The following is an 18872-nucleotide window of genomic DNA, read 5'->3' on the forward strand; positions in this document are numbered from 1 at the left end:
GGACGACCTCCAGCAAGCGCTTAGAGAAAGCTTAGCTGTGTTTCCGGTTAGCTAATTAAAATCTGAACAAAAACTTATTAACGAGAACATCGTTAATATTTCAACGTCATACACACCAAATTTGGAGGAAATTGGAAGTAACGCATTACCATACGAGTCACCGGAAGTTATCGTTGTAATTACGACGATATTTGCAGGGGCTGCCGATATATATTAAAAAACTTTTACGTTTAAAGATTCCCGCTTTTAAAGCGCGATGAAATGAAATCGACGAAATGTATGGGCGATGTGTGGAAAAGTCGCTTTTTTCTTTTACGTGGGTGAATCTAGTAAATTCGCGACTGTTGATACTAGTAAAACTACACGAAAGTGGAAATTATCCCACCTCATGGTTGAAGTTTGCTCGACGTGACAATTTTGAGAATTACAAAGATGCAGGAGATGTTACTTACAGTTTTTTTGTCCTTGTCATTATTATCGGAGTAAAATACAATTATTAACTGGGAGTAATGTAGCGCCGAAATGGTCAGTTACGTTTTAATCATATCTTTGTTTGAGTAAATTTTCCTTCTTAGAGATACTCTCGACTGAATGAAATGAACCGAAGTTGTACAGCTTTCGATCGAGAATAACGTTTTGTTTAATACAGAGATTGTTCTAAATGGATGTAACAGAACTTCTTCGGAAGAACTCAGGGTCAATCTGGATAACGATGCAAGACCAATGCAAAGAGAATTTAGAACTTCTGGATCGGAATTTTAAGGGCTCTTACAACGTAGTAACAAGCTTCTACCATTCTTTGTTAAGGTCTTGTGAAACTATTAATGACTTGCAACTTCCTTCAAATTAATGAAGCTTTAGAGGACGTCAGCAATAAATTCATCACCATTATGGGAAACCCCTGATTGGAACTTAAGGGTATAAATTCCAATGTGTATTTTTTGGAAAGTTCTCTGGAACTTACCAGGTCTACAAACTGGCTAAAAAGTCCCACCAATCCTTTTGTTATCATGACAAACTATGGTACAGATCTTGCAAATCGAAGGCGTGGGAAGAAGATAAGCAAACCGTTTCAAAAGAACACACAGAGCCTTAATTCTATCGATAGTTATTCTGTTATGATTAACAAGTTCATCAGATATTTGTAACAAATGGAGATGGACATCTATTTTTAAAAGGCACAATACAGCTTTAAGTCCGTTGTCTCGTAAGTTATCTAAATCGAATGGTTTGCATTGCCAGTGAGGAAAATCAGAATTTGTTGCAAGTTCGGCATATTCGACTAAACTTTTGTTACTTTTTGTGGCAGTTTTGTGGAGAAAACATTCTAATAATATCCCACCAAATTGAATAAGGCCTTGTGGGACACGCGCGACCCTGCTTCAATAAGCATTACAAATGGTGACCACTACGACGAGGACGAGGACTACCACAGAGGAATTTCAAACCCGTCAAGAGGGTAGGAGAAGTTTTACAATGATACTGAAGGCGATCCCAAGGGCGATCACAATGGCAATCCTGGTAGCAGCGATCCTAGGGGCCATTCCAGAGGGTGATCCCAGAGGCGATCTCGAGGGACGTCTTGAAGGCTGTCCTGAAAGCCATCTTGAAGGCCGCCCGAATAGCCTTTCTGAGTGCACACGTGTGGAGTTTTTCGGCCCGTACCGTGTTTTTCTCTTTTCAGCCTCCAGCTCTCGTCCTCCAAGCCACCTATCGAAATCACCATCGAGCAACGCGGACAATCTACGGTGATTTTCTATGGTTTGCTTTGACCCCTCTAGGGTATGAGTGACTGCGAACACTATTTCTTCAGCACCACTGTTAATTAATCTGCGTAATTCTTCGGCATGAAAGCCATTCGGTTTAGCTCCAACATGCTGCTCCATATGTAGCTTCAATGTCAACCAGTGACGAATAATGGAGAAAATGGACATATCTGCAGCTGATTCACCAGCCGATAAAGCGGTCGACTTTAGCAACTGAAATGTTGTGCACATTGCCTTAACTATGATTTCCTCTGATGTCATTGTACCACGAATAACCTGCTGCACCAGGCGATGTACTCTCATGCATCCAACAGAATTCCTCTGGAAAAGTGAAAACTTGGTCAAAAGTTCCACTATATGGTTATTCGTTAGAGGAAGCTCCCTTTCCTTTTCATTTGCAGCGTCAGGAGAAAGCAGCTCTGTATTGATAAGTGTTTCATTAATTTCATCTGGAGCAAGGAAAGCAGCTGCATGTATGAACGTGGTTGCAATTTCTCCATATTTTGCGCTCTTCACGTGGTCAAAGTTCAATAACCATGTAGTGTGAACTGAAAGACGACTCAGGGAGTCATACTCTCTCGATGGATTTGCCTGATGCTCGCTCAACAGCTGTAGCCTTTCGACTTTGTATTGTTCCAGATATTTATGTACAGGACACTGAAGAGATGTCATATGTGCACAAGCCTGCTCCAAAGCAAGGGGAAGACAGCCAAGCTCAAGAACCAGCTCATTCAGTGTATCCTCCCGGCCTGCCACATTTTCACTGCTAAAGCGACTCAAAAGAAACTCTTTTGCTTCCTCCACAGAGAAAGGGGAGATTTCTACACAACAATTTGGCTCAAGATTGACACACTGACAAATTTCTTTCCTTTCACGCCTTGTAGTTATCAACATGTGGCCGTTCGACTGCCTCTTCCATATACCTATCAAAACTTTACGCATCTTTTTAGAAAGAAGTGGTTGGTCGACGTTGTCAAGAACCATTAGCCACCGCTTTTCTCGCTGAGATATAAACTCAAGAATTTGTGTCAGTGTCAAAGCTGATGAGTTTTCCTTCAGTCCTAAACGTAACGCTAGGTCACTTATACAACTGTCAAACTTCTTTTCATCTTCCATGGAGAACCAAAATACACCTCCATCGTATTGTGGTTTACGCTTCCGGGCGAACTGAGCTGCTAAGGTCGTTTTACCACATCCGCCAAGACCACAAATGGCCGCCATCCTAAAGTTGTCGTCGCTGTTTTCTAAAGCGAGGCATGTTTCAAGCGATTCTAACTCTTTTTGTCTTCCTGTAAACCACTTGTTTCGATCTGGCGCATCAAATATCATTGATTTCCTTTCTGTCGTGGAAACACTAAAATCACTTGAAAGCAGTGTTTCCCAACTGTTTTGCATCGCCGGCGTTTTGACTATCGACATTTTGCGTGACATTTTTTTCAGCTCGGGCAATGTTTCAGAGAGGGCGTCAACTCCTTCGCGTATGAGATTGAAGACAGTGTCATCAAGTGGCTTACCAACACAGAATTCTACTCCTACGTAAATAAAGGACAAGCAAGAAATGAGTGAACTTATAATTAGTAATAGACCTGTAATTTTCAAAGGTGAGGTAAAGTCTAACGTCATTTACCATTGGACTAAACTGACCAAGGAGACCATTAAAATGCAAAAATGTTAATAATCCTCTAATGGAGAAGAGGGTTGATTCAAATTCTGGTACTTAAACCTGGATTTTAGGACTAGAGTTATTTACCCTGACGGTCCTGGTTTTCTGTGCACTGACTCACTTTATGATGGCAATTCATTCTGCTGGTAATGTAAGCCAAAATTGACCACAGTAAAACAATCTTATGAGTTTGAGGCCGCTAACGATATTGACCTCTAACGTTCTCTGTAATTTAAAACGCTTAGATTTCCTTCATTAGCGACAAAATTGCTCCCGCAACCCTTGGCCTCCTCCCACCAGCGTGCAAAATCATCCTTCCTTCCAAGGTTACCAAATCACTCGAGGCAACACAAAAAAACTGAGAGCAAGTGATCAAAGGTTGCAAATTGTAGGCTTAATGAGAAATTTTCCTCGATCAATTATATCAAACTGAAATCGAATGTTGCCAATTATAATTAGAGATCGATAACCTTTTCACGTCACGAGGCCTCAAACCCATTCTGTTGCCTGCCTGTGTTTTGCCTGACTCGCAGTTGGAGAAAATGAGTGGACAGCGGGCGTGTGTAGCCATTTTTCGACTTCAAAAAGAACTGATCTTAACTGGAAGAGGTTAAGCCCCTCAAAGCGATTACAGTGAACGGAAATCAGTAGTTGAGTTCCGCAGAGCTTGGGAAGTGGATTCTGGAATGTTCGAGGATCAAGCTGTCAAAGATGTGACATCTTATCGCCTCTGTCTTGAACTTGTAAGTCTATATATGCTTTCAGGGTAAGGCAAGAAAAAATCACGGCGTCGACAAAATCCGGATCGGATCATGGATCGGATCGCGGCTTGTATTATGGTTAAAATGAAAACATTAAAATATGTTAAAGATACGGTAGGCCTTCGAGGGCCTTTTTTTAAAACTTTTTTTCTTCATGTCCGTCAAACTTAACATTGTTATTTCAACTGTAGTTTCGAAGAAAACCTTAGGTGACATTTTGAATGGTGCGAGTTATTCGCAAAAACGTATTTTCGAACTGAGTTCTTTAGCCCGCCAAAATGTGAAGAGGCAATTATAACATGTCTACATAAATGACTTCCGTACGGTTTTATTTAATAAAACATCCTGGTCCTTGAATTTTTCATTGCGAAAACATCTCCTGATTTCGGTTGCACGTGAACATCTTTGCTATCTGTCTGCCTTTAAAACTAGAAAGTGAATGGAGAAGGTGAAAAGGAGAAGAGTCCATCGGTGACAGTAAAAAAAGAAGCCTGGTTAGCATCAGAAGAAGTAAAGAAATTCGACACAGAACGGCGAAAGAATCTCACCAAAACGGATAGAGGCCCGTGGTTTAGGCAATCTTCGCTGCTCGCACTCGATCAGCGCGCAATCATTTATTTTTACTACGGCGTGCTTAAGCCGGTTTCAAGTTAAAAAAAAAGATTTGAAATTACAATTGCCGTTCTGAAGAATCGAACCCAAAGGCTGTCACTGTTCGATAGTTACCAGCAAAATTTGTCTTTGCCGAAAGTCTCCTGAGACTCTGCAGGGCGCTTCTTGTCCTTGAATTTTACCGCCTAAAACCGTAAGGCTGATCCGAGCCGTGATCCGATCCGTGATCCGATCCGTAATCCTATCCGTGATCCGATCCGTGATCCGATCCGTTATCCGATCCATGATCCATCCGTGATACGGTCCGTAATACGGTCCGTTATCCAGTGCGTTATCGCGCCCGGGTTTTGTCGACGCCGAAAAAATAAGCAGTGGTAAGAAAGTCTCACTTAGTTTCATAGTTCTGGGTTTCACATGAGGTAGTCATACTTGCATTGGTTCACAGTAAATGCAGATTTGTCGAATTTGTTGGAATTTATGTATTCAATTTGGTACATAGATTTCTATGTTGAAGTTGCAATCATATCTTTTCGATAGCCAGCATAATCTATCGGCCCTGAGAAACGATTTTGGTAAGATCTCTTTGACTTGCAGGGAAGGGAAAGAAATTTTTTTCAGATATGTTTAATGACATCTCACCATGCTTCCTCCACAACTGTAGTTCACCCAGGAGCTCTGTTTTTACTGCTGGGGCAAATCCCAGGTCTTCAACCAAGGTCTCCATGTTATCGAAACATTTATCGTATTTTACTTCTGTCCATGACGCATAGTCGCAATGGGCCCATTCATTTCGTACCTCAGATCTCACACGTTCAGCTGACAGTGCTGCAGAGCTAAATGGCGGAGCACAGCAAAGAACAGCCAGAGCCGCTGAGGCATCAAAAGAAGTGTCAAATGCAGTGAAATGTGCCATGAAAGGTTTCATGAACAACTTAGCCAATGACACTTCTTCTTTTACAAAATAGTCAAAGCGTTTGGGTTTTCCATGGAGGAAGAAGTTATTGTTGATACTTTCATAGTTCAGCTTCAGCGTGCTTGGTAAAATGCTTTTCTGGTGAGTTGAATAGGTTTGCTTGTCTAATCCATATTTTGCCACCAGTTTGTGGTAAAATGGTGTCATTTCGTGGTGAATCTTATTTCTGAGATAGGGCATGAGAACTCTGTTGAGGACAATGCCAACCACCAACCACCGTCGATGTTCTGTGTCTTTCACGGGCGACGAAGCCATGCTCATTTTTTTGCCTTAGAGGTCACAAGTTTACTTGGCACCTATAGGTTAGATAGCTCTAATTAACGTTAAGATATGTACAATGGTAGCTCCTTACAGAAGCACATTTGGTATAAATGTAAAGCTCAACTTGGAGGAAAGAAGATTAAAAGCGCCAGCGAATGGCATGAGTCGCCCAGGTCTATCAACACCTCTTATCGGTCGACTGCCTTTTGCTCTCCGGCTACTTACGCAAAGTAGAGTTATTTATTGATGAAGTTACTCGTTTCATAGCTGTAATTGAACTCTCCTTCATTCAGTGATCAAGATAGTAGATTTTCCAGAGAATACTTGTGTTTAGTTAACTTTCCTTTAGTTAGGAAAGTAGATTCACAATACGACTGAGTACATACTAAACACAACCAACGTGACGCAGTGCACTCTGGTCAAATGCAGTGCATTCTGGTAAAAAGTGAGGAATTCGAACTCCCTTTACTCTTCATAAATCCTGATTATGTTACTGCTTGCTCGCTACGCTCGCTGCGAAACAAATATCGATTAGGAAAAATTCGAGTCTGCTTCACGAGCTTACATAGCTTTAGTTTTTAGGGTCGAACATTCTTCAAGAACAACATTGACACGGTAAAACTCTTTGAAGTTTGTCGCACTTAGAACTCGCGAGAACTCTAAAGGGTCGAGTGAGCGTGAAATATGGCCTAATCCGTCCTTTCTTAACTTACACATTGGATTTTGCAATTTTAAACTTGACACGAATTCAGTTCAGAAAATCAGACCAGTATTAAAGAATATGGGAAGCTTACCGGTACAAAACTCCTCTTTCCTTCCCCAGCACTGCGGGTTTCAAAGCGGAAAAACTATCAAAAAAGAATGGTTTACATGACCGATCTTCAATCAACAGCGTGGTTACAGCGGGTTTATTATTCCTGATGTTTTCTTGTATGAACAGCAGATCTAAAAACCCTTTAGACGTGAAATATTCCGCGCACAAACATAAACGCCTTCAAATCGAAAGAAGAGGAAATTTGATGCTTACAAATAGATGCAGAACTGTTTAGGCAAGCAAGAATGCTGCGTCATTTTAATTTATAGCTTTTGTGTAGCCTTTGTGGCACCCTGCCCCCGTTTCTCCACGTAGGCTATTCAATTGAGTAACTGTCAGTCATATCCAACTGATAAGCGATTTCCCTTCTCAATGAATTTGTCAAAGATCGATAAGATTAACGGGGAGGCCTGCTGTTTATAAGAGAAGCGGAGAGGGAAATTTAATTAGCATTACAAACCTTATGTTGATATTATTAAAACGTCATATTTTGAGAAATCATAGAACTTACTTGAATAGCAATCTTTTGTTTTCTTATTCACTTAACTTGATCACAACATATCGTAGAAGTGCTCAGTTCATTCGATTGCGGGTCTGTTGATGTTTGCGCATCCTTTCGTTAATTGTTTCAGCTAAGTCTACTTTTTGTTAAATGCTTCACGTGAGTGGAAAATTCAGCACTGCAGTTGACGATAATTTGATCTCTGTAACCGCTTTAGCTTGCACTCGGAGACAAGACGAATCTTGCAAGGATACCAGGTGGGCTTCGCTGTATAAAAGGGAGACAAGCATGTAAAATGGCAAGCCGCATCGACAGGCAGCACTTTTGTTCAGGGCCTTATCCGACATTCATTTTATTGTTTGCTCGTGCCGACTGCATGAAGACGCTCCAGCACTTGGGGGGGGGGGGAGGGAGGGGGGAGGGGGTGGGGTGGGGAAGGGGCTGCTCTATTGTGGATCCAGGTGTCTTCAATGAAGTTTACAATTTTTTTCCAACGGCTGTGTTTAGCTTCAGGTCTCAGGCTTTTGTACGACGCTTCTTCTTGGCGTCACCGGCAGTTCGTACTAAATACTGGACGAAAGGGTAGACTGCAAACATTGTTCTCTCTTCCAAGTCCCGAGGAGGTAAAAAGTAATTAACCTCTTGGCCAATCCTCTTGCTCTCGTGGTTGAGCTGCCTTTCCTTCATTGTTAAGTATTGGTTGTAGAACTCAAACGAACGGATGACAAGAAAAACAAAATATAGGCCTTTTGTACATATACCCTTTCTGATTGAATCAAAATTGTGATAATTTAATTAGTTAATGCTAATGTTGTTTATTTTCCTTTGTTAGAATAAACAAATTTATAAATGTTAACGACAGTGGGAGAGAAAAAAAAAACACTTACACGATGTTATTTTTAAAAAAGTCAAAAGTATAACAAAAATTATCATGCCTACCTCGCACCAGGCAATAATTAAGTTGTTTTTTTAACCCTTTAACCCCGAGGAGTGACAAGCATCTAACTTCTCCTTACAATATCATCCCTGAATCAAACATTAAGGTCACGAGAACAAAGGAAATGATCACCAACTAAAGGAGCTCGACTGTACAACAAATTCTCTTTGTCTGCACCTTAGGAAATGGACAACAGTCAGGAGAATATGTGTAGTTATGTTGGGTGTAAAGGGTTTAGAAGCTCATTTGTTCTAGGCAACAATTGACATCTGTTCCCCCGAGGTATTTCGAGTAGATGTGTATTGAGAAGGGTAAAAATCGATCAGCGGTTTGGGTACGAAACGACTCAAACATGGGCACTAACCGACTCAAAAGTTGGGTACGAACTGACCCAAACTTAAGTATGAACAGACCCAAACTTGGGTACGAATCGACTCAAACTTGGGTCTGAAAAGACTCATACTTGGGCCCGAACCAACTGCATGTAAATACGAAACGACTGGGTACGAAATAACCGTGGGTACGAAACGACTGGATACCGGGTCAGAAATGCGCAGACCAGTCTCCCCTCAGAGTCACGTCACTGCGATCCAATATTTTACCGCAGGAAATATTTCCAGCGAACATCTGGCTAAAGCCACTGCACATTTTCAACTCGTAAAAAGGTTTTATTAAATAATGTACTTAGTCTTGGTTTCATAATTTCTATAAAAAATATCAACATTGTTGGGTACATATTGTTTCACTGTTTCCTTTTCCTTCAAATATACCTACTAATCTTCAGGTCACTCCTTCCACTCTGTTCAAACTTTTCTCGTTTCCAGGACCTTTCGCGCAGGCTCACACACGTTACCATCCTAGGAAACAGCGGCAAAATGAGTGTGCATGCTCCGCTTCTCGAGCCATATAAACCTTCAAGGCCGCGATTCTTTTTCTGTAAACATAAGCTGACACTGTTTTTTTTTCCACCGAGAAAACAAAGTTTTTCTCCAGGGGGTTTGTCTACAGACGAGGCGGCGACAAGAAACGCTTAATGCATTAACACGTGCTACGAACTTCGTAGCCATATGCTTCTGTGCTTCTTTAATCTCAAAGAGTTCACACCTGTTACCAAAAAGTATCTTTTTTTGGTTGAGAGAGATATGTGACGGAGGAGGTTCGAGAGAAACTTTCCTGAAAACACTGGTTAAGGCTTATCCCCGCGAAATAAAAGCAAACAAGTTACAAGCATGCGCACTCATTTTGTCGTTGTGTCCCTTTCTGGCAAAGATTTTGACATGTGAAGATAAGTATTGTTTAATGCACAAAAAAACAAAAAAAGGACGCCACGGCAAACTGATAGACTAAATTTTGAATACCTATAGTTCAGGAGAATCACTTAGAAGTCATATTTCGGTCTTGTCTACATTTCAAAACCTATCGATCTTTCTAAAGGGACATTCCTGGCCAAAGATTTCCTTTGTCTCATTTTGAAACATCAATCAGTACTACAAGCAACTTCCACGACAGAAGAACACTGGAAAAAAAAGAACAAAATAATAACCAACAACAACATAACAATCAACAACAGAAACAAAAAACACTGTACCAACTTTTCGAACGGTTAACATAAACAGTTTCTCGTCAATAACCATAACATTTAACATCAATTTATGACTTTTTTTGTTTCGTTTAACAATTCGCTTGCAATCCAACTTTCTTCTTGTGACTTTCAGACTCTCATTCCTCAAAAAGCTTCCCTTGATCCCCATTTTGTTGTGTCACTCTTGAACAGGACGATCATCAGCGTCAAGCTTACGAAGCAGGATATTTCCATTTTGTACTTAATCTGAGGCACATCTTTAAGGTCATACACCGAAGCCTAATTTGAAGGCCAGCTCCACGGCACTTTGAGGCACAGACTGATGGTGGCACACGTACAACTCCTTTGGATGTTCCCCTGGAAAAAGGCGCCTAAAGAGCAAAGAGTCGTTCTTGTTATTTAACAGCCAAAAAGTATCCAAAGAAGATGCGAATATATCACAAGAGGGCAATGCTTTTTCTCAAACAAATCAATCAATCTATCGATCCGTCAATCAATATTGACTAGCCAGTTAGCAGATCACATAATCACAGAGGAAGTAAGACTGCGGCGGATAAAGACCTGCAGGCATGACGGACCGACTACAGTTATGACAAACACTTCCTTGGGTCCTTTTGTAACCTGAAGAACTTCATTACTAAACATCACGTCTATCCTTAAAAACAAGGCGTGCTGAAATGTCAGTGGTTACATCAGGACGTATCTGAAGCCTAATTGGGAGGCGGTGTGGCCAAGCGGTTAGGGTGCTGGACTTGTAATCCGGTGTCCCGGGTTCAAATCCTCCACCCAGCCACTCAACAACAACAACAACTTTATTCACCCTTGAAAAGATTAAATTAACATCATATGAAAAAAATTAAAACTAAGAGGGCGATGGCTTCCTAAAATAACTAGAAGGTTAACAAGGCTAGGAAGCCAAATTACATAGAATGAATTACATTATTAGGGTCGGGACACACACACATGTACACACATACGCACTGGATTTGTTCTCGGTCGCTCCTAGTTCAACTCCTCGGCTGCCCTCTGTAACTAGCCCACTGGTCTGCCTCCTGCCAGTGGGGATTTTGAAGCACTTAGTTTACATTGTGCCTGAAAAGCCCCTAAGGGGGAGCTTCAATTTACGTTTCTACTTATCCGTTGATAGAACAACTACAGTTCTCATATTTTGTCGGGTTTGTGAACTTACCCTATCACCCAGTATTTTAGGACAGAAGGAACTTTCTTCTGCTCTGTGGAACTCTCTGAAGTCCTGTGAAACAGTGCGCCATGTTCAACCACTCCCTGCATTCCAGAAGACGTGAATCGAGTACGGCTCCCGTCCTGTTTTAAACGCTGCAATTAAAAAAAATAAAACCTATTTCGATTGCGTTGTCTCTGGACGAGTAAGCTGATAAGAATTGTTAAGATGCTTGACCTATTTGTGAGAATACAAGGGATTGAAAGGAAAAACTTTAAGCCTATCACCTCCGTGACTCTATCAATTAGGGGGCTAATTTGTGATGTGGCTGAAGAAGAGAACAGTGTTTTTTGGTGTTCATTACACTGCTAGAGCTTCAGTAAGGTGGTGTTCAACTCACCTGTTTGTAGTAGGGTGAAAACAGCCTACGAATGGACAGACATGTTTTGTGAAATGACTTCACCACCTCAGCATGTACTCCTCCATTTGGGAAGGACGTGTCTCCATAACTTGGACACACCACAATACCTTGGAATGAATCCCAGCTGACGTAATGAAACAGCGTGTTCTCTGCACCACCTGTTAATCTGATAGAACAAGATTGACAAATCGGATAGAACAAATGAGAAATCTGATATAACAAGATTGACAAATCGGATAGAACAAATGAGAAATCTGATATAACAAGATTGACAAATCGGACTCCCGCGATGTTGTAATCACTTGTATGATTGCGGACTGAATTGGACTCCAATCAGTCCTATTACCATCAGAAATTACTTCTACCACAGAGAGTAGGAACTTAGTGATAAATGTGACTATATTTTTAATTCTGGAAAAAGGCGAGATATTTCGGCGCACAGCGTCAATTCTTTTTCTTGAGTACGGATTAGATTACAATGGGTGGAAAACGATGAACTTATCACGCGATGTTCAATGAGTGGGGAGACTCGCAACCCTTTCACCTTTCGATTACTAAGTTTAATTTCCTTCAAGCAATGTTGAAGCGTAATTGCACGCTTGAATGGATAAAACTCAGCACTGTTTTGGGTGACAAAATGTAAAGTGTCTCAATACTGAAGGGCCCCATTGAAGATCTTCTAAACAACTGAAAACAACTCTTATCCTTTGAAAGAGACTTTGTCACAATGGTTTGTGAATGTACAGCACAAGTTAGCTTCTGCCTAAAGGGTTCATTTGTAAATGGACATTTACACATCTCGTGTGAAGAATTTACCGTGTGAAGTATCCCTACGATTAAGGGTATTTTTGACACCAGTAGATTCACGGTCACGTGGTAGACACGAGGAAGTGACCTCACTAAGGTAACGTGCCATCTTAATGGGGTGTAATTTGGATATATCAACAAAGTTGAAATGGTAAATTGGCCACCGTAACGATTACAAAAGCTGACGTTTCGAGCGTTAGCCCTCAATGGAGTGTAGATGAGTCTTCCTGTACTAAGCTTTTCACTCCTAGATTTGAAGTACGTCTTCTGCTTCAAGAGTTCCTAAATTGACATTTCTCTCCTTTTTTTTTTTTTTTTTTTTTTTTTATCAATACTTACTTGGCTGTTACTATCTGCGACAAATCAGGTATATTTTCTGGTAAACTCTTCCTAAACGTGCCCGCTGAATTAAGAGAGAACTGGGACCGGAATGATCTAAGTTTGCCTCTAGTCCCCAAGCTCCCCATGCTTCCGGAGCTGTCCGAACCTTTCCGACGGAGTGTCGAGGGGACGCTACCACTGTCGGAGGACTCGACTTCGTCTGTGAAGCAAATTCGAAAGTACTTATTAAATATGGACCATTGTAGCCAAGAACGTAACTTATTCAAGAAAAGATTCACTTCATCTAAGTAACAGAGCAGAAATATGTATATCAGGTGTCACTGAAATGTCTCCTTGAATACTTATGAAACATTTTAATGCCGTTTAGGCAATGACGGGGAAATATTTGCATTTGCTGTGATAAGAGACATTCTTCTATTCCAAAGCTATCCTGATTTAAGAATAAGAGAAAGAAACGCAATCATTTGTACATCTTTTCTTTCAAGTTTGCAGCTAACTTGGTTTAAAACATCTATTTGCCAGATACATTTTTCCACATGGCCTAGGTACACAATTTACCCACGTTCCAAGGGTACCTCATCACTTCTAGGAGGGGGGGGGGGGAGTAAGAGAAGAACTGAGAATGAGGTTGGGTGCTACAAAGCAAATCACTGTCATATGTGTCGTGATAGTACCTTGAAGCCTCAGGTTATCCACACTGTTGTGCTTTTACTGAGCAGTGGGTGTGTCTGAGCCACCTGCGGTTGATGAGGTTTTCAACGAACAGGGCGGGTTAATCAGCAACATATCTGCAGAGGCTAGAGGAGGATTGCTTGCACTTCTCAACCTGTGAAATACACGAGCCAATGATATGTCATAAGCAATATTTTATAAACAAAATGAAGGGATTTAACCATTTGACCATTCTCAAACAGCTAAGTCCAAGCTCTGACCGTTCTTGGCCGTGTTCTCACTTCTATTTTTTGTGACAACAGACTTGGAAAATAATAGCCAACCCTAATTGCAAGCTGAATCCTCTAAGGCTGCGTTCTCACAAATTAATACCACGTACCATTCAATATAAAGCCCTTCGCAATGACCCTCTTGTTATCCGATCAATTTTTTCTCCCTGGTTTGCTTCAGTTACAAACACATGAAAATACGGTTCGCTTAACTTTCATCCCTCTAACTAACACGTACAAATTTGCTAGCTACGCGCGAAGCCCTATCCTCACCTTGATTCACAGACGGAAGGAATGTCCAGGGCTTCTATTTGATGCAGCGCGTTCTTCACTTGATCCACATAGTAGGTGTCTGGGGGAGGATGACCCTCCGCTCTGAAGAGTAAAAACCGAGAAAAAGAAAGGTTCTTTTCAGTGTGAAGACGCCAAACTGCCTGATATAAAATAATTCACCTATAATCCATGCGTCTGTCCGACCATTCATTCATTTATTTCTTCAATTATTTTGATCAATTGCCGTGAAATTTTACTGTGGTAGACTAAACCATTCTCTAATGGAATATGAGGGTGGTAGACAATCTTGTTTAACCTATTGGTCAATTCTTGAGCGAAGCAATGAAGAGTGAGTGGAGGAAAGTACCTGCGTGAAATTAACTGAAAACATTCATACCAGCGGGGTCATGGAGCATTTACTTATATCGCTTTCACCCAGTTTCTTCTCCCACCACTAAAGTAGAATAGAAGCGGTGCTTGAAGTTAATAATGACGACACGAAATTTGAGAAAAAATTCACACAAGTGCACCTACCGCCTTGAGATGCCACCTGTCTCTAGCAGTACACACATAAGCCAGTGTTTCTAAAGAAAGAAAATATATTAATGAAATGTTTTTCGTGGAGAGACATGGTTCAAAATTGTAGATGGTTGCACTCTCCTTAATTCTTTAAACCCTAACATCAGTATGCATATTCTCCATACTGTTCACTGTACATTCACTGTACATTCACTGTACTTCCACTGTACATTCGCTGTACATTCGCTGTACATTCACTGTACATTCGCTGTACATTCGCTGTGCATTCGCTGTACATTCGCTGTACATTCGCTGTACGTTCGCTGTACGTTCGCTGTACATTCGCTGTACGTTCGCTGTACGTCCACTGTACGTCCATTGTACATCCGCTGTACCTCCGCTGTACGTTCGCTGTACGTTCGCTGTACATTCGCTGTACATTCGCTGTACATTCGCTGTACATTCACTGTACATTCACTGCACATTCACTGTACATTTACTAGGGTGCTGACCAGGAGAGCTCGTGCAACAATCCAGAGTTTCCTCAGGTGGTCTCTTATTATTATTATTGTTATTATTATTATTATTATTATTATTATTATTATTATTATTATTATTACTATTATTTTTTTTTTTTTCAGGGGTGATACTACAAGATGATAGTGTGCATGCAATTCCCCTTATCTTAGCAAACTAACCAAGAAGAAGCCACACAAAAAACCAGGGGGGACTATGAGAGCTTTTTCAATCTCTCTTCTCCATTCTTCTAAGCAGCCCTGCCGCACTTTACCGGAAATCTCCTCTCTAGGGTCTTTTACCGCTCAAAATCCCCCCCCCACCCCCCAAAAAAAATAAATAAATAAACCGCCAACTAGCTAGGCTGTATCAAGTTACGCATACAGGTTACTGCTAATACACATCAGTTAATGACTGCACTTTCTGTTTCCTTACCATGCCTACGATGAGTAAAAAATATCTTGCAGTTGGTTCATAATATTCTTCTCCATCTCCCTTTTTGGTTTCAGGTCGCGGTCTTTGTCTTCGCGTCGGAAAAACCTTAAAACAGGACACACATAAATAACGTGAGACACGAATGGTGCGTTTCAAAGTGTACTGCCCATTTTGAATAAATGCGCCCGACTCGTAATCATTGAAAATTGGTTTGATCATAATCTCTAGACGCGGACAAATGTTTGAGATAGCGAGCAGCAGAAGACTTGTGAACACGGGTGAGGTTCAAAAGATGATAGGAATACAGCGGAGGGATGTTTAAACATTACCATACCTCTCGCCAGATGACTAATTGACCAACTCTCTGCTCCGCACTCATGGCCAGTAAACAGTGGTATTTACAGTATAATACGATATCTTCTAAATCTTCTCTTGTTAAATGATTGGCTATTAAATATCCCTAGGAAAGAAGAGCCATTTTATCAATAAATAAAAGTAGTGGCAAGTTAAATTGGCGTAGAGATGTTCACGTGTAACGTGACATGATGTCTAGCTTAGATGTGACATGACATGACGTCATGCGACATTCGATGTCACTTGACTTGAGGTGTGATATAACATGACATGACGTCAGGCGACATTAGATGTACTTGACATCAGGCTAGGTAATGTTGTGTGTCATTAGATGTATTATCTAATATGACACGATGTCAACAGAGCTTGACTTTAAATGTAACAACATTACATTTCACTGGAAGTGGAAGGTCAGAGTTTGTACAAATGGACTTGCCAAGTAGTAACATCTTCCCTAACACGATAATGAGAATGAGACGTTCTATAAACATTTTTTCTGAAGCCCTACCTTATAAAATATGCTGGAGCCTAAAATTGTATATAATCTTCTAATTTGAAAAAACTCATCTGCCTAAAAAGGATAGCAAAACAAGAAAACAAAACAAAAGAAAAAATATATAAACAAAAAAAAATAAATAAATAAGAACAACAACCATGAGAGCCTCATGTCAAACTTGTTACATGGCAGTGTATATTATGATAATTACAAATGTTATCTGATCTGTGTAAATGTGTGTACAGCTACAGCTATAGAAACTATTTGTATGAAATTCACAAAGACTTATTGTCATTTATAATTTTCACCAAGACAAATTGAAGAAATTGTTATTCTATTATTTCTCTATACTTGCTTACTAACCATGAGTGTCATGAACATTAAGATAATATATAGTTCTGTAGTATATAACAGAACAGACCACAATCCAGCATATTAATCATGTACAACAACTGAGTCAAGAGTGCACTTACAAATTCTCCATAATCTGCTGCTTCTAAGTCATTAAGACAGCAGTGTACATGAACCTGTGAAGAAATAACAACTGAACTTAAACAGAACTTTAGTCAAAGTGGAGATGTAGGATTTGACTTTTACAGGGGTTGTCACAGCTTTTGCAAGAAAGGGCAGTCAATTCTCAGAGGTATAATTTATCAGGAAACCAATTACTATTTGCTGTCTTTGGCCTCCTTTGCAGGTTATGATGAGTAAGGTAAAGTGTAGTGTGGCAAACAAAAAGAGTGCTGCAGAAGGGACTGTTTATTTACTTCTTTTTTCATTAGCTGTGATAAGACCCAGCTTCAAGGCATACAAATTGAGTTTGCCCTAAAATATGCAATCTGGAATCAGCAATACACAATTTAGAAACAGGAGTCCAGAAAAAGGAAGTTGACTTGATCTCAATACATTTCTTTCTTGATTCACACAATTGCACTCTTATTAGTTACAATCTCTACCCTTTATCTGCTTATTGATTAAGAAAATTATTTAATAATTAAACCACTTGTCGTTATGGTTGAATGCAATTCCGCTTACCTCTGCTGCCAGAGGTAGGTTTAGCCACTGAACACCAGGTAAAAGGTCTGTCAGTTTATTTACACAATCCTTTTCACTAGCTCCTGGAGGTGTGGCCAGGGCTTTGTCAAATAAAAGAGAAAACAGATGGTCTACACGGACTTTGTTGAGCTTGTCACAAAATGCCCTGTGAAGAAAAGTCAAGTGAGTCAAAAATTATCACAATCTTGTACATGTTAAACATGAGTGAGCCACATGTACCTGTCAAGAGCTAAATTTGTCTTGTAAAACTAGATCCATATTACAAGTATAGGGAAGATAACATCTAATCAGCAGATTAATACACATGTATGCTCATCACATTCTTTAGAAAAAAGAATGATTGTGATGAACACCAAAAATCATGCTTCCAGGCCACAAAAAGCATCTCCTTAGCCTATGGGGAGAATTCAGTTGTCACTTAAAAAGGGGAAGTATGTTATGTATACTATTAAAAATTACATTTACAATGTACACAGAGCACAATTACACCAGACAATCAAACTTTACCATAAAAGTAAAAGATCATTGTATACATTACCTTTGCATTGATCCAAATGTAAGAGAGAGGAGCTGTGTAACATCATTAACAACCTTCTGCAGTTGAACAAGAGGTACTCTGACAAAAAAAGAGATGGAATTAATAAAATTATTTGAATCAGAAAACATGGAAAATACCTTGGGTCCACCCTTGGTCAAGAACCAACATGTACACAAGACTATAAATAAATGCAATCTGCCTTACTCTTAAAAAATGTGTACAACAATTATTCATGTTTTTCAATGTAGACTAAAAGCATTCCCACCCTTTCAGCAGGCCCAAATCGAAGAAAAAAATGAGTGAAGAAAGAAATGTTAGTGCAGAACTCAGGGAGTGAGGCACCCAAAAAGTAGCCACTAACATCAGTTTATTTTCACTGATTGTGTTTGACTAACACAACAGACTTTGCCAAGAGCACAGATGGTGTTCATGGTCTATTTTGGACATTGAAAAAACTATAAATTCAACAAACATACTTTTCCTCTGGCATAGCCACAACTAAAACATCTCTGTCCAGTTTGGAATATACAACATGAATCAGCTTCTTGTCCAACACTAGGGTAGAGCTAAAGGCCATAGATAACAGAATGAATTACTCTTAGACTACTTTAATCTTAGGAACTTAACTTTATATTTAATTCTGGTCTTTACAAAAAAAAAATTAAAACAAACAAAAAAAAAACACAAGAAGCCAAACACAATTCCATTTAACACAAAATTGTTTTCTTGTTCCTTTTGGGGAAGGATCTAATATATTACAAATGTGTATATGCCAACTCCTTATCTACATGTACATCAACAGGGAACTATATGTACACCCTTTATTGGTGCTCTTGTTGCAAACTAAATGTAATCATAACACAAACATAATTTAACCACAAATACATGTACACAGTGACATGTAACACATCCCCATTTAAAAATGTACTTCACCATTTTAAAATGTACTTGACATTTCAGGTATCTTAGTTCCTGAATGAGCCAATCAGATCTCAAATGCATTTTTAATGAGTTCTCTGGGAACTAAGTTCCTTTGTCAACCAATCAGATTTGGTTTGTAATATGGACTTTGCTCTTTAGGAACTAAGTTCCTCAACAAACCAATGACATGGAAGAATACATG

The 18872-nt window shown here is 39.9% G+C and overlaps 1 protein-coding gene and 1 pseudogene across 2 annotated transcripts in view; both read right to left on the reverse strand.

Annotated features, from left to right (window-relative positions):
- Positions 1–185: 185 nt before the first annotated feature.
- Positions 186–7749, reverse strand: LOC148723835 (uncharacterized). The gene is made up of 3 exons (XM_088732656.1): positions 6831–7749; positions 5442–6071; positions 186–3298 (listed from the first exon to the last, which is right to left on the reverse strand). The coding sequence occupies exons 2-3, from the start codon at positions 6034–6036 to the stop codon at positions 1452–1454; spliced, it is 2442 nt and encodes an 813-aa protein (XP_088588782.1). The 5' UTR covers positions 6037–6071; positions 6831–7749; the 3' UTR covers positions 186–1451.
- A 1187-nt stretch (positions 7750–8936) lies between these two features.
- Positions 8937–18872, reverse strand: part of LOC148723836 (protein inturned-like) — a 33652-nt pseudogene continuing 23716 nt past the window's right edge. Inside the window, exons 6-19 of the transcript XR_015991533.1 lie at positions 18226–18315; positions 17750–17827; positions 17191–17356; positions 16629–16682; positions 16168–16230; positions 15640–15765; positions 15306–15410; positions 14370–14419; positions 13836–13937; positions 13296–13447; positions 12619–12820; positions 11452–11638; positions 11061–11206; positions 8937–10242 (exon numbers count right to left, since the gene is read on the reverse strand). The product of XR_015991533.1 is annotated as a protein inturned-like (transcript). The remainder of the gene's footprint in view (positions 10243–11060; positions 11207–11451; positions 11639–12618; positions 12821–13295; positions 13448–13835; positions 13938–14369; positions 14420–15305; positions 15411–15639; positions 15766–16167; positions 16231–16628; positions 16683–17190; positions 17357–17749; positions 17828–18225; positions 18316–18872) is intronic.

Source organism: Stylophora pistillata, chromosome 9, assembly GCF_964205215.1.
Source record: "Stylophora pistillata chromosome 9, jaStyPist1.2, whole genome shotgun sequence".
Lineage (NCBI taxonomy): Eukaryota > Metazoa > Cnidaria > Anthozoa > Scleractinia > Pocilloporidae > Stylophora > Stylophora pistillata.